The following is a 15,837-nucleotide window of genomic DNA, read 5'->3' as shown; positions in this document are numbered from 1 at the left end:
TAAGAACGAGGCAGTGGGCAGAGATCAGTGGTCCTCAGTGTTCTGATCCTGTGGTCTTTGTGGGGTCTGGACGGCCTGTTGCAGAAGCCCCTCAGGTGGTCCTGGTGCCCCTGATGGGTGAGCACCACTGATCTTGTGCCACTTGCTCATGCTGTGGGCTGTGGGGTGGACTGGAGGCCCAGAGGTCACACAGAAACCGCCGGACCCAGCTTCCACCTGGTGCTCCATGTAGCTGGAATCTATTTCAAGCTCTCAGATTTTTATGCTGTGCTACTGAGCTATTTTTAAAACCACACTCTTGATTTTCTGGATTATAACTCAGTGAGCTGTGTTGACATGTTTTGTTCTCAGGTTTTCACAGGAAAGTCATTTTTCTTATATAATTACATTATTTGCTTTTGATGACAGTTTTTCTTGATTTATAAAAGGAAATAATCACAATTGTCAGAATAGACAGAAAATTATAAAATAAAGATTACTTATGAACCCACCACCCAAAGGCAACTACTGTTAGCATTTTGGTATATATCCTTCTGAATGTTTCACAGTGCATGCACGTGTGTGTGTGTGTGTGTGTGTGTGTGTGTGTATCTTACTCAATTTTTTTTTTTTTTTTTTGAGACAGAGTTTCGCTTTTGTTTTCCAGGCTGGAGTGTAATGGCATGATCTCAGCTCACTGCAACCTCCGCCTCCTGGGTTCAAGCAATTCTGGTGCCTCAGCCTCCCGAGTTGCTGGGATTACAGGCGTGTGCCACCATGCCCAGCTAATTTTTGTATTACTAGTAGAGATGAGGTTTCTCCATGTTGGTCAAACTGGTCTCGAACTCCTGACCTCAGGTGATCTGCCTGCCTCGGCCTCCCAAAGTGCTGGGATTACAGGCGTGAGCCACTGCGCCTGGTCTCTCACTCAATTTTTAAACAGATTTGAGAAACATTTTTGTAATGTTTTGTAACTTACTTGATCAGACACCTCTTTCTAGATGAGAGTATGCAAATAGTTTATTTCTGCATCTCCTGTGCTGATGAGGATGGTTCCAGGATTCACTGTGTATGATTATAAGTTGTGCGATGATGTTCGACCATGTCCAAAACTATGACAACACTGAGAGGTACTGACACCTGAAGGAAGTGATCACCTGTCTGGGGTCTTCTCAGCTGTGTGCCTTGGGAACGTGCATCCCACAACAGACCTTGAGCAGCCAGAGAAACTAGGCCAGCCTAGAGGACTCTGTCTTTAACCAGGTGATGCCTTTAAACCAGTAACCTTCTGCAACACTTCTCTCAGAGTCAGGCCATTTCTCTCTGCCTCCTGCCGGTTCAATCTCCTGTTTGAACAAACTGATCCTAACCATGGATGACGGACAGTGATGGGGTTGGCAGGCAGGAGTGGCAGCCCAGAAGCTGAGGGTCTTGGCCTGCCTTTGACACTAACTTGCTGTGTGATCTTGGGAAAACTGTTCATTTTCTTCGTTTGCAAAACAGAATGCTGTAGTTCCTGTGAACATCCCAGGGCTGTTGTGAAAATGATAGAATGTGAGAGAGCTCTGAGAATTACAGACTGCTACACAAGGGAACAAACGGGCATTCCTTCATTCATTTGCAGTGACTGAGTGTTTGCGTGTGGCCAAGTCTGCTCTGTGCCCTCGTTATGCCCTGGATTTCCTTCAGAGCATTTGTCACAGATCATCATTTCTTTCTCTCTTCTTTTTTTTTGACTATCTGATAACCTGTGTTTGTTCTGCTCACAGTGTACCCTGGCATTTAGGGTGGAGGCTGGCAAATACTAATCCCTAAGTACTGATCTGTGGAGTGGAGCCATGGAGAATCCCCAAGATTGTAGCAGTGAGAAGGGCTCTGTTCTCAGGAAGGGTGCATGCCAGGGAGGGAGAGCAGATACACCTGCATTTCATGCTTCTGTTATGCGTAAGTGGGACCTGTCTTCAGAGAGGTTCAGAGAGTACATTGGGAATTCTGGGGAAATAACTGTTAGGCTCTGGCTGAGAGGAGGTGCCTCAGCTGGCCACAAGGCCTAGCAGATGTTTGGCCTGGGTGATGTGTCGGCCCACAGCAGAGGGGAGGAGCATGGGCATGGCCCCCATGAGGGTCGTGAGAAGTTCCCTCTGCCGCTGCAGCATATGACCGTGTACTAGAAAGGAGGAGGATCACGTGGATGTGTCTTTCCAGATTGCAAGGGGTCCAGATGCCCCTTTCTCAGGCTGTGTGTTGACTGCCATGGAGGATGTGCAAGCAAGCACCATCCTCATAGTGCCCCTGTGGGTTGTGCCTGTGAAGAGCACACACTGGGTTTGTGGGGAGATAGGTTAGAGGGACAAAGGGCTGTGGCGAAGGCAGCGTCTGTGGGCGGGAGTGGGGGACAACTGTGGGAGAGGTATGGGCACATGCAGAGTGAATGTGGGACTGAGGTGGTCGGGGCTCAGAGTGAGGCTTGCATTTCTGGCAGAACCTTTCCTTGAGGCAGGCCACTTGCGAGAGGCAGGCTTGGAAGTGGCAGTCCTGAGAGACTGGCAGAGTGAGACACGTGCTCATCCCTACCAGGGCTTAGGTATATGGTCTGAAAGCTCGGAGGAGAGGTCTGGGCTGTGAGAAGTTTGGGAGTTGCTACATCTGAAATAGCGAGATCACGGGAAGAGATTCCCCAAATGCAGTTAACTACGGCTGCATAACAAAGGACACCAAAGCTTAGCAGTTTGTTTAAAGCCAATTATTGTTTGATGCGGAATCCACAGGTTGGGCAGGGCCTGGTGAGAAGAACCTTCTGCTCTGCACTGTGGCTGTTGGGCCAGCCCAAGATGGCGCACTCGTGTGCAAGGCTGGGCTGTGGGCAAGACCCTGGCTTACGGCCTCTACCTGTGACCACGTGGTCTTCCTCACAGCAGAGTAACTGGGAGCATGAGCAGCCCAAGAGATAGGACATAGAAGTTGTCAGTTTCTTAAGATCCACACCCAGAAACTGCCACAGCGTCTCTTCCACTTTGTTCTCTCGGTTAAGCTGTGGGGACAGAGGGGAGAGGGGGCAGAAACTCTAGCTCTCAGTGGGAATTGTGCTGGATTTTAGGGCCCATTATGCATTGGTCCTACGATTGGGTTGAAAATATCTGTTGAATGAATGAGTAAATGAAGGGTGTGCGCAAAGATTCAGTGCAAGGAATATTGGGGGCACGAGGGGAACAGGTGCTGGAGAAATTCATCTGGAGTTCGGTTGCAGGGACAGCCTTGGGGAGGCCGGTAGGATCCACACTGGGGAGGGCAGTGGACTCCAGGCTGGGGTCTGCACTTGAGCCTGGGATAGGCTGTCCAACAGGAGAACCAGATAAGGTGCCCACTAGGGTGACAGTTTAGGGATGGGAGTGGAAGTGAGGCCTAGACCTGACCACAGCCCTGGGTTCAGCCGATGTGAATCTGACCCCCAGCTTCGGGCTTCTGCCTGCCCCAGCCTGCCCTCAGGCCTGAACATTCTGTTCCTGGTGCCTGTGGAATGCACAGAGGACACACCCAACAACAGAACCCCAGGAGTCAGAAGTGGCTTCCCAGCCCCTTCTTCTCTGGGTGAGGTGGGGTCAGCAGGCCCAGTCTCACCTTTGTAGCTGAAGAAAGTGAGGTCACTTTGGAAGCATTTTTATGAGTCTTCCATGCCATGGAGGGAGAACAGGGCTGCGTTTTTTTCTGTGAACACAGCTTCCTGTGGCCATGAACCCCCTGGCTGGACACAACTCGAGATGACCCAGGGTGTGGCTTTCTGCTTGGAGACCCACAGACTGTTGGCCTTGAGGAATAAAACTTGAGGTCTGTAGAGTTGGCCCGAGGAGGCAGTCCCTCTGTGCTGATATCTCCCCAGGCTCTCCTCTGCCAGGAGGGGAACAGCCCAGGACACTTGTACAGGGCGAGGTGGCAGCAGACCTCTGTGTGGGCACTCACCAAGGCCAGGCCCCACGTACGCTCCAGCTCTGTCCAGCCCAAGCCAGTATGGACTGGCCTGCTGGGCTGCTGATTGCTGGGCTGCTGATTGCTGTCAAGGCCGGTGTGGAGGGACCATGAGCCTCCATGGCAGGCCGGCAGAGGGAGGTCCAGGCGGACACACAGCCACTGTCTGAGGAGAGCCTGACCTTCAGGGAGGGACAGCAGAGTCTCCGTAATGAGGCCCTGAGTCACACTGGCCTTTGTTCCTCACTCATCTGTGCTGGCCCTCGGCCAAGGGGCCGTTGGGGAGCTTTCTGCAGGCGCACGGCACCTGGCGACTGACAAGCTTCTGTTTGTGTGAACTTCTTGGGAACAGCGTCCTGGTGTGGGCCAGGAGGAGAGGACTGGAGCACCCCAGGCTCCGACTTCGTGCTCCTGGGATCGTGTTGCGTTGCCTGGCCATGGTGGTCACCCAGCTGAATCTGGAGTTTTGCTTTCGGGGCAAGAAGCTGCGAGGCTTCAGCTGTGAGCTCACCCGGTCCCCACATGGGGTCTTGCCTGAGTCTTTCTTCACCATCATGTGCCAGGTCGTGGTGCCCATTCTGCTGTCCGGCTTGTGCATGATGGCGGCCGGCCTGGTGATGAACACCGTTCAAGTGCGTACTGGGTGTCTGGGTGATCAGGGGTGGGAGACACACAGACCGGGTCTCCTGGCACCACAGACAGGGCAGGCTGGATTCATAAGGGGCCTCCAGAGTGGGACAGCAGCCCTGAACCTGCTCTTGCCGCTTGAGTGTCCCGGGTGTCAGTGAGACTGTCAGGAGGGACCTCTGACACTGAGACCTCAGCATTGGAGATTCACAGAATGATGGAGGTTTGTTAGAACCTTAGCCTACGTGTGCCTCCTCAGCCCAAGGAGCTCAAACCACCTTTCTCCCAGTGCATGTGGGCTCACGAGGCAGGGTCTGCCACTCACCAGTGGAGGGGATTTTTAGTCACACTGTTCTGCCTTGATTTCCCCATCTGTAAAATGGGGATAATGAAAGCCCCCACCTCACAGAATTGTGAGGACCAGATCACTGAGTCTGTGTGCTGTAGGGTAGGGGCATGACCGCTGCAGGCAGAGCTGCGGTGTGCCCAGCCCTCAGCATCCTGGTGTGGTCCCTGGTGAAAAAGGACAAGGTTTGGAGCCCGAGGGTGCAGGTGGGAGGGCAACGGCGATCTCCCTGCAGTGGAGGCGTGTGCTGAGGGAGATTCGCTTATCACAATCTGTTTCTCCCCTAGCTTGGTTCAGGCAGCGTGTTGGAATCATTGAGAGGTTTGTGCTATCTGTCAGCTGAAGCATTTCGTAGAGTCAGTTTAGAAAAATTGGAAAATATACCCAAGCAATGGAGGAAGGCTGTCCCCTCATCTCTATCACCGCTGCTGTGGACCTTTCAAGACAATTTTCTATGTACATGTGAACATATACATATATGGTTTATACTATGCAGTTTTGCTTTTTTTTTTTTTTTTTTTTTTTTTTTTTGAGATGGAGTCTTGCCCTGTCGCCCAGGCTGGAATATAATGACGCAATCTTGGCTCACTGCAACCTTTGCCTCCTAGGTTCAAATGATTCTCCTGCCTCAATTCCCAAGTAGCTGGGATTACAGGCACCCACCACCATGCCCAGCTAATTTTTTTTGGATTTTTAGTAGAGATGGGGTGTCACCATGTTGGCCAGGCTGGTCTCGAACTCCTGATCTTGTGATCCACCCACCTCAGCCTCCCAAAGTGCTGGGATTACAGGCGTGAGCCACCGTGCCTGGCCTGCAGTTTTGCTTTTTAATCTGTAAATGTAAATTTAAACTTTCAATCCACGAGGACACCCCAAATAGTGTTTCATGTTCCTGAGTGTACGCAGCACCTCCTTCCTAATGGCGACTCAGCATCTGTCTGTGCCCCGGCTCCAAGTTGGAGAGGGACAGCCTGTACCCACCAGGCCACCCAGGCTCCTAATGTGAGCTTACGATACCTCCCAGGCAGCTTCTGCTTGCTCGTCTCAGTTGATGGGACACTCATCCTCTTTTGGGACTAGGGTGGCCTTTTGCCTCCTGGCCAGCCCCCCATTAGAAAGCCTGTGTTTCTGTGGGCTTGCAACCTGAATACCCACTTCTTCCCCCAGTAGCCTCACCCTAGAGCTGTGCTTATCGCTCCTTCCCTGAGACCACCCAGTTGATGCTGGGGAGAGAGACTGTCAGGCATTCCGGAGGGCTAGGCAGGGAGTGGAGGCCACAAGCAGGTCTTTGCCTTGAAGGAAGAGGGAGCAGTCATTCTTCTTAGAGGTCAGGGGATCTGCAGAGGAGCAGGACAATTTGATTTGGACTTTAAAGGTAATGTAGCAATTTCCAGGATGCCCTGAAAAGACGTGAATATTCCAAGCAGAGGGATTTATGTGCAAAGATATGGGCGAATGATAGTGTGCATTTGTGGAAAGTGAGGGACGGGGTGGCTGCTGTCATGGGGAAAGGGACACTGGGCAGGAATGAGGAGCTCTGTCTGCTATGCTCAGAGGGTGTGCTGTGCACTGAGTGTAGCAGGTATTTGCTTTATGTTAAAATGAGTGTCTTGCTGGTTTTATTGAAGGGTAGCATAGACACGTAGGAGAGGACACAATTTCTGTGTGCGTCTCCATGGACCACCTCAAGGTACAGGGGCCGTTGCAGCCCCACCTGGGGCATTCTCAGCAGAGCCCCAGCAGAGTCCTCTGTGCTCAGCTGTCTCAGCCCCACCTCTGACTCCAGCGCTGTGGGTTTGCATTGACTGTTCTTGTCATGTGCTTGTGTGTCTTTGGGGTTCATAGGACTTATGCGTTAGGTATACTCAGGAGAGGAGTTGGCAGTGAAGGGTTGCAGGTGGCTGAGTGATGGGGTCATACTTGTGCCACAAAACTCACCCCAGGCAGTGGTGTCAAAGATGACCCCGAGGGTGAGGCTGGAGGAGCAGGGAAGAGCTGGGGGACTGTGGGCAGAGTTCAGAGCCCCTCAAGTGCAAGAATCATTATTTCTGATGATTTCAGCCTCCCCAGTGACTGATATAGGCATCTTTAAAGTGTTGCTGGAGAGGGCGGTGGCAGAATTTAAAATTTGTGATGACTTGAATGTCAGACTGGAGAAAAGAAGGCGTTGAGTCCTGGCTGGCAGAGCAGGAAGGACACGGGTGGCGAGGAGAAGTTTGGAGATTTGGGATTTGAGGTGCTTGTGGGGTGTTCAACCAGAGTTGGATGGGCAGATCTTATGCTCACAGAGGCTTCCGAGCTGTAGACATTGGGGGGCACCCACGCAAGCCCAGGGTGTCAGTCAGTGTATTTGCTGTTGGCTGCAGGTAACAGGAGAACTAACTCAAAGGGACTTTAAAAACAAAGACACTTATTATCTCTGTAAAGAAGTCTAGAGATAGGACAGAATTAGTTAATTACTGGATTAACTGTGTCACCCAGCATTTTTTCACTTTACATTTGTATCAGTTTGCTAGGACTGCCATTAAAAAAAACCACAGAGCAGGTAGCTGAAACAACAGAAACTGATTTTTTTCCACAATTCCAGAGGCCAGAAGTCTGAGATGAAAGGGTTGGCAGGGTTGGTTTTTGAGCTTTGCAGATGGCCCTGTGTCTTCACATGGTCTCCCCTCTGTACATGTCTAGGTCCAGATTTCCTCCTCTAGTGAGGATGCCACTCATGCTGGGCTAGGACCCACCCTCATGACTGCATTTCAACTTAATTATCTCATTAAAGACAGTCTCTCCAAATACAGTCATGTTTTGGTACTAAGCATGAGGACTTCACCATATGAGTTTTGGGGGACACAGTTCAGCCAGTGTCCGTAGACTTTGGTCCCATCATGGTTGTGTGATACCCAGTGTGACCAGACAGGACTTCTCAGATCTCACTTGACCAGAGTCATAGCAACCGCTGGCAAGGAGGATAGGACCACCGTGCATCAGGATTCAGCTTCCACCCCGTCTCCCGCCTAGGCTGCCTGCTGAAAGCCTCGGGAGCATGGAGCAGGTGGGGTGGCTGCTGGAAGATAGTGCTGGGTGGGCAGTGGAAGGGTACTCGAGCTGCCGAAGGGAGAGGGTGTGGGGAGAAAGGAGAACTGAAGAGAAAGCAGGAAGGAAGGTCAGTATTAACATGGTCAGGTGGAGGAAGAGGGGTCGAGACTGGGTGGATAGTGAGGTGGGCACAGGACTGGGGGCTGGAGGTTCAGAGGCCAGGGGAGAGGGTGCAGAGCTGTGCCTGTCAGCAGGTGCTTTATCCGTGCAGGGGCCGGGGGACAGTGCCACCTGCAGGGAGAGCAGCAGATGGGGCTTACTCATCAGGAGGCCACCAGGCAAGGTGTCCTCCCATGCCTCAAAGGTGTCGTCACTTCCTTTGGGGAGACAGTGAGAGCCATAGGGCTGCAGCACTGAGGGTGATGGGTGAGGACAGGCATTTGTCAAAGTAGTAGTGCTGGGAGAGCAGGAGGAAGGCTGCTGGGTGGGGCAGGCTGAAAGGAGGGGTTTGCTGTGACTTTGGGGTTGGTGGGTGCCGGGTCTTGGGTATAGGCAGAGAGAGTGCCCATGAGCACATTGGGCTCCACAGGAGGCTAGGAAGAGTGTGGGTGGTGGTGCCCGAAGGCCAGCTGGGAAGTACGTGATGGTCTTGGTTCCTCTGCTGAGGACAGAGGCCCACCCTATGGTGGGTGGAGGGGTGTGCAGGCTGAGAGGACAACTGCACAGAGCTGTGGCCAGATGCCACCAGGAGACTGTGAGGCATGGGAGGACACCTTGCCTGGTGGCGTTGTTTTCTTCTCAAGTTTTAAGAGAGGGCAAACTCAGGACTCCACCAGAGCTGGAACTGGATTCTGAATTCCACGGCCCGGTAGATAAGGTACAGGAAGAAACTAAACAGTGCTCATCTTCCTTGGTCTGAGAGCAGAAAGGAGTCTTAAAGGGCCTCTGGCCTGATCTCTTCACCTTCACGCCTGGTCAAGCCTGTTGCTGGGCAGCTTGTGGATGATGGTCCAAGTCCCTAGAGGCTGAGTGGGTTTGCACATCTTTACACAGCTCTTGCCTTGTAGGGGAGGGACAGGGCCTAGATCCCAGGCCACCTTTCTCCTTGATGACAAAGCAGGGATTTGTTTCCAGGTCTAGAATTCCAAAACCAGGAGAAGCTTCTAGTGTTAGGCGTCAAAGATCTCTGCAGCAGCCAGACAGGCAAAATAAATCAGTAGGATCAGATGGGGCATTAAAACTGATTTAGGGGAACATCTAATTGCACGTTAAACAGTTAAGAATGGTTTTCACCTCTACCAATAAGTGTTTTCCATTTTCCTTGAAGCATGAATCCCTTTCATCTGTCTTTGAAGTTATTGATTTTTCTACATTTAATGGGATAGAGGCATATTCTATGTTTTTAAAAACCCTGAGCCCCACAGGGTGCTCAGTGGCAGCTTGCACGCAGTCCCTGGACCTGGGGGCAGAGGGAGGCAGGGCCTGCATGGCCTGTGTGAAGATCCTGGATCCCCAATAGAGGCAGGGCCCTTCCTCAGTCTGGCCGTCTTGCAGGTGTTTGTAGGCCTCCCCATTCATGAGAAATTCCCCAACTTTCTCGTCCAGAACCCATGCATGCCTCTACAGAACACAGTGCAGAGCACATGCAGCATGGCTGCCACCCGCTGGCCTCCAGCCTGGCCCAGCCTGCAGAGTGCTTACGGCCACTGATGCTGATTCAGTGAACAGCACTAAAAAGGTTTTCACAGCTTCATTTATTTCTGTTTAGTTTAAAGTCATTTAAGAAACAACTTAGTCCTATGTGATCATTTTATAGGGAGTGAAAAGTGACTTGCTGAAGGTTCTCTCAAGAAATTTCCAGAGATTGCTGATGTGTGTGTTTGGCTTATCTCCTTACTCTTTCCCTACCAGCACTGGCCTGTGTTTGTGGAGGTGAAAGACCTTTTGACGTTGGTGCCGCCCCTGGTGGGCTTGAAGGGGAACCTGGAGATGACACTGGCATCCAGACTCTCCACAGCTGTAAGTGGACATCTGGACATTTGAGGCGGCCACAACGTGGGGCAGACCACCTGGTCTCCCCTGGCTCGTGGGCGGTGGGTTGGATTTTCCAAAACAATGGATATTTCTGGGTTTTGTTACCTCATGATGCTGTCCCTGGTCCCTCTCCCAGCCCAACACCCTGGCTTTCCACTACCAAACTGGATGACTGAGGGATGTGCACAACCCTGCGTGCCCCCATTCCTCCTTTGACCTAAATGTCAGTGTGTGCCATGTGCCCCGAGTCTGCACACCACTCTCCCACCCGCATCCACCTGGACCCTGAGCTCAGCCCCATCACACATTCACGCAGAAGACACGACAAGCAATGCAGACCTGATGGAGGGTTCCATGGAGGAGACAGGAAGGGTTTGTCACCCAGGTTAACCTTCCTCAGTGGCTTCTACTCCCCAGAATGGCTCCCTGAATGCTTGATCGCTGGAGGTGTCTTCTCTGGGCACTTGAACCAACACAGTTCCTAGCTTTGCCAGCTCTTCTCACACCTTCCCAGCTATCCCAGGAGACTGAAGCTTTTTCCCTTCTACTACACAGAATGGTTTCTCCCTTTCTCTGATGCCCATATGATATCCTGTAGGTGACAAAGACTGTGGCAAGAGGAGGTTGTGGTGTGTTCAAGGAACTGAGAGGACAGCAACATAGCTAGAGAGCAGAGGGCAGATGGGGTGGGGGCGGGGGCTGCCGAACATGAGGCTGAAGAGATAGGTGAGGTGTGAGTGGCCCAACAGTGGCCCCGAAGATAACCAGGTCCTGGTCTTGGAACCTGTGGATGTTAACTTATAGGGGAGAGGCCTTTGCAGAAGTGACTAAGAGAAGCCCCTTGGGATGGGAGATTGTCATGGATTATCCAGATAGACCCAGTATAACCACAGGGGTCCTTATAGAGGGGAACAGAGAGACATTTCAGACAGGAAAAAAGGCCATGTGATGGAAGCAGCATAAAAGAGGAAAGATCATGTGCTCCTGGCTTTGATGATGGAAGAAGGGCCATGAGCCAAGGGATGGAGCTCTGTGTGCTGGGAAAGAGAAGGAGACAGATTCTCCCCTAGAGCTTCCAGAGAGAGTGAGGTTTTGATTTTGGCCCCGTAAGACTCATTTCAGACTCCTGTCCTCCAGAACTGTAAGAGGATGGATTTCTTTTGTTTTAAACCACTAAGTTTGTTGTAACAGCAAGAGGAAACTAACACATCATGTGGAGCCTTGTGGGATGTGGAAATGTCTGAGCAGCTGGTAACATGATGCAGCCACACACATGCACACACAACTCGTGTGTATACATGCATATATGTGTGCACAATTGTTTTGGTCAGTGTTTGGGAGGGAAAAAAATATTGGTAGTAATCTCTGCCATGGAGGCATTTCAGGTGTTTGTTTCGTAGTACTTAACTGCATTTTTTTTTTTTTTTTTGAGACAGTTTTGCTGTGTCACTCAGGCTGAAGTCCAGTGGCATGATCTTGGCTCACTGCATCCCCTGCCTCCTGGGCTCAAGTGATTCTCATGCCTAAGCCTCCAGAGTAGCTGGATTACAGGTGTGTGCCAGCACACCCGGCCAATTTTTGTATTTTTAGCAGAGGCCTGGTTTCACCAAGTTGGTCGGGTTGGTCTTGAACTCCTGACCTCAAGTGACCTCCCAAACTGCTGGGATTATACGCATGAGCCACTGTGCCCAGCCCGTAACTACATTTTAAACACTTCTCTACAATGATCATATCTTAGTGTTTTAATTCTCTTAAAATATGTAAAACATGAGAGGAAAAAAGAACTATTAATGTAATTCTTGAACTCCTGACCTCATGATCCACCCGCCTCAGCCTCCCGAAGTGCTGGGATTACAGGCGTGAGCCACCGCACCTGGCCATATTAATGTAATTCATTACAACAGTCTCAAAGGAGAATAGACACATTATTATCACAGTAGAACCTTCAAAGGTTTTACTTCTTTTTTTTTTTTGAGATGGGGTCTTGCTCATCGCCCAGGCTGGAGTGCAGTGGCGCGATCTCGGCTCACTGCAAGCTCCGCCTCCTGGGTTCATGCCATTCTCCTGTCTCAGCCTCCCGAGTAGCTGGGACTACAGGCGCCTGCCACCACGCCTGGCTAATTTTTTATATTTTCAGTAGAGACGGGGTTTCACTGTGTTAGCCAGGATGGTCTCAATATCCTGACCTCGTGATCCGCCCGCCTCGGCCTCCCAAAGTGCTGGGATTACAGGTGTGAGCCACCGCACCCGGCCTCAAAGGTTTTACTTTGTTATTTTTTTCAAAAAAATCAGTCTTAAGGTATAAATTGATAACAATAAAAACAGAGGGTTTAAGTGTGCAGGTCAATGACTTTTGACGAATACATACACCTTTGTAGCTATGACCCTAGTTGAGACACAGAACATCTCCATCTCCCTGGGAAGTTCTTGTCACTGTTGCAGCCCACTCCCCTACTCCATACCGGACCCTCTGATCTACCTTCAATCTCCATCTATTAATTTTTCCTTCAACTCCCATATGTGACTTACAAAGATACTCTTAATGCAACTTGAAACAGAAGAATATTTTATTTATGTTGTTCTGTGTATTCTGGCTAGTATAATAAACTAGGAAAAGAAAATAAGAGTCTTAAATATTGGAAAGGAAGACAAAAACTTATGTTGGAAGACAAAAACTTATGTTATTAGTGATATGCTTACCTTCTTGGAAAATCTGAGCAAATCACTTAGAAAACTGTAAAACAAACAGTAAAGTGGGCCAGTTTCAAAACATCTAAATGAAATAAAGTATATACATTAACATACATAAACTTGTCTCTATATACTCCTGTTCACACTGGAAATAGTCGTTTATAAAGTATAATTTAAAAGAGATTCCCTTCAAACTATTAACCAGTTTTAAATAGTTTCAGAATGATCCTCAAAACACAATGGGCAAAACCTACACAAATAAACTACAAAGCTTTATAAAGAGAAATAAAAATTTGGAGAGAGGTGAAGTTCCTGAATGTCAAAAGTCAATGTTGTAAAGTTATCAATTCTCTTTCTTTTAGCTTATAAAATTAATACAAATTTTTCTAATAACTAGTGATGGTGAGCATGAATGTGCTTATTGGCTGTTTGTACGTCTTCTTTGGAAAACTGTTCAAGTCCTTTACTCAGTTTTTAATTAGTTTTCTTGGTTGTTCTGTTGTTGAGTTGTAGTTCCTCATATTTCTGAATATTAATCTCTTATCAGTATATGCTTGGCAAATATTTTCTCCAGTTCTGTAGGATACCTTTTTGCCTTATGTCCTTTAATGCACAGAAGTTTTAATTTTCATGTAGTTCATCTATTTTTGCTTTTGTCACCTGTGCTTTTGGTGTCATATCCAAGAAATCATTGCCAAGTCTAATGCCTTGAAACTTTTTGTGTATGTTTTCTTTTGATTACTTTTGTAGTTTGAATTCTTGTTTAGGTCTTTGATTCATTTCGAGTTTATTTTTGTACATGGTGTAACATAAGCATCCAACTTCATTCTTTTGCATGTGGATATTTGGTTTTCCCAGCTCCATTTTTTTGAAGACTGTCCTTTTCCCGTTGAATGTCCATGGCACCCTTGTCATTTGACCGTATATTCGAGGGTTTATTTCCAGGATATTTTATTCCATTGATCTCTATGCCTGTCTTTATACCACACCATTCAGATTACTGTAGTTTTGTAACAAGTTTTGAAGTCATGAAGTATGAGACCTCCAACCTTGTTCTTTCTTGAGATTGTTTGGGCTATTCAGGGTCCCTTAAATTCCATAGGAATTTATGAATGTATTTTTCTATTTCATCAAAATACAGCATTTAGTTCTTGTTTGTTTGCTTGTTTTGAGACAGGGTCACCCAGGCTGGGGTGCAATGGCATGAACATGGCTTACTGTACCCTCTGCCTCCCAGGCTCAGGTGATCTTCCTACCTCAGCCTCCTGAGTAGCTGGGACCACAGGCATGAACAACTGCACCCAGCTAATTTTTGTATTTTTTGTAGAGACAGGATTTCACTGTGTTGCCCAGGCTGGTCTCAAACTCCTGAGCTCAAGCTGTTTGCCCACTTTGGCCTCCCAAAGTGCTGGGATTACAAGCGTGAGTCACTGTGCTGGCCAGCATTTAGTTTTTTTGCTTAAATATTTTAATGTTTAGGTGTTGATGAGATTGTATTAAATTTGTAGACTCTTCAGCTAGTATTGACATCTTTCTTTTTCTTTCTTTCTTTTTTTTTTTTTTGAGATGGAGTTTCGCTCCATCGCCCAGGCTGGAGTACAGTCGCGCGATCTCAGCTCACTGCAACCTCCACCTCCCAGATTCAAACAATTCTCCTGCCTCAGCCTCCCAAGTAGCTGGGATTACAGGCACCTGCCACCATGCCTGGCTAATTTTTGTATTTGTAATAGAGTTGGGGTTTCACCATGTTGGCCAGGCTGGTCTTGAACTCCTGACCTCAAGTGATCCACCTGCCTCAACCTCCCAAAGTGCTGGGATTACAGGCATGAGCCACCATGCCCAGCCTAGTATTGACACCTTAACAATATTAAGTCTTCCAGTCCATGGACATGGCATGTCTTTTCATTTATTTGTGTCTTCTTGAATTTCTTCAGAAATACTTTGTGGTTTTTAATGTACTAGTCTTTTGCCTTCTTGGTTAAGTTAATTCATAAGTATTTTATTCCTTTTGATGCTATTATAAATGGTATTGTTTCTTCTTTTTTGAACTATTCATTGTTATTGTATAGAAACACAACTGATTTTTGTTGATTTTGTATCCTTCATCTTTACTGAATTCATTTATTATAAAAATTTGTGTGTGTGTGTGTGTGTGTGATCTTTAGAGTTTTCAACATACAAGATTACATTATCTGCAAACAGAGGTAATATTACTTCTTCTTTTCCAGTTTGTATACCTTTTACTTTTTTTTATTTCTTGCCTAATTTCTTTGGCCAGAACTTTTAGTAGTGTGTTAAATAGAAGCAGTGAAAGCAGGCATCCTTGTCCTGTTCCTGATCTTGGAGCAAAAGTTTGTCTGCCACCATTAAGAGTGATGTTTACTGTGGGATTTTCACATATAATCTTTATTATGTTGAGGTAGTTTCCTTTTATTTCTAGTTTTTTGGGTGTGTTTTTTTAATCATAGAAAGATGTTGAATTTCGTCAGATGCTTTGTTCATCATGTGGTTTTTTCCCCCATTGATTCTGTTAACATGGATTGATTGATTTTTCTATGTGGAAATATCTTGTATTCCAGGAACAAACCCACTTGGTCATGGTGCATAATCCTTTTAATTTACTGTTGTATTCAATTTATTAGTATTCTTTGAAGATTTTTGCATCAATATTCAGCAGATATTGGTCTGCGGATTTTTCTTCTAGTGTCTTTGTCTGGCTTTGGTATTAGGGTAACACTGTTCTCATAGGATGAATTTGAAAGTATTTCTCCCTCTTCAATTTTCTGGGACAGTTTATGGAGGATTGGTGTTAATTTTTCTTTAAATGTTTGGTAGAAGTCGCTAGTGAAGCCTTCTGGTCCTGGGTTTTCTTTGTTGGGAGGTCTTAATTACTGATTTAGTTTTCTTAGTTTTCAGTATATTCCAATTTTCTATTTCCCCATGATTCAGTCCTGGTAAATTGTGTTTCTCTAGGAATATATCATTTCAGTTAGGCTGCCTAGTGTGTTTGGATACAATTTCCTCACTTGTATTCCTTTTTATTTCTGTAGAATCAGTAGTTATGTCCCATTTTCATTTTTAATTATAGTTTTTTGAGACTTCTTTTTTTCTTAGTCAATTTAGCTAAAGGCTTTGAGTTTTTTTTTTTTTTTTTTTTTTTTTTT

General features: G+C 47.7%; 1 protein-coding gene across 7 annotated transcripts in view; it reads left to right on the top strand.

The window, feature by feature from the left end:
* SLC41A3 (solute carrier family 41 member 3) overlaps window positions 1–15,837 on the top strand; it is a 75,301-nt gene that overhangs the window by 23,184 nt on the left and 36,280 nt on the right. For 4 of the 7 annotated variants that reach the window (XM_017869881.1, XM_017869882.1, XM_017869883.1 and 1 more), the window contains exon 3: window positions 9,860–9,967. The exons of 2 other annotated variants lie outside the window; for them this stretch is intronic. In XM_017869881.1, coding sequence (XP_017725370.1) covers window positions 9,860–9,967 — 108 coding nt within the window. Of the gene's footprint in view, window positions 1–3,557; window positions 4,575–9,859; window positions 9,968–15,837 lie in introns of those variants that run through there. One more of the 7 variants, XM_017869885.1, reaches the window with a different exon arrangement.

This window comes from Rhinopithecus bieti, unplaced genomic scaffold (assembly GCF_001698545.2).
Source record: "Rhinopithecus bieti isolate Rb0 unplaced genomic scaffold, ASM169854v2 scaffold_5333, whole genome shotgun sequence".
NCBI classification, from domain to species: Eukaryota; Metazoa; Chordata; class Mammalia; order Primates; family Cercopithecidae; genus Rhinopithecus; species Rhinopithecus bieti.
Note: the sequence above shows the minus strand (reverse complement) of the source record. Positions and strands in the feature narration are given on the sequence as shown.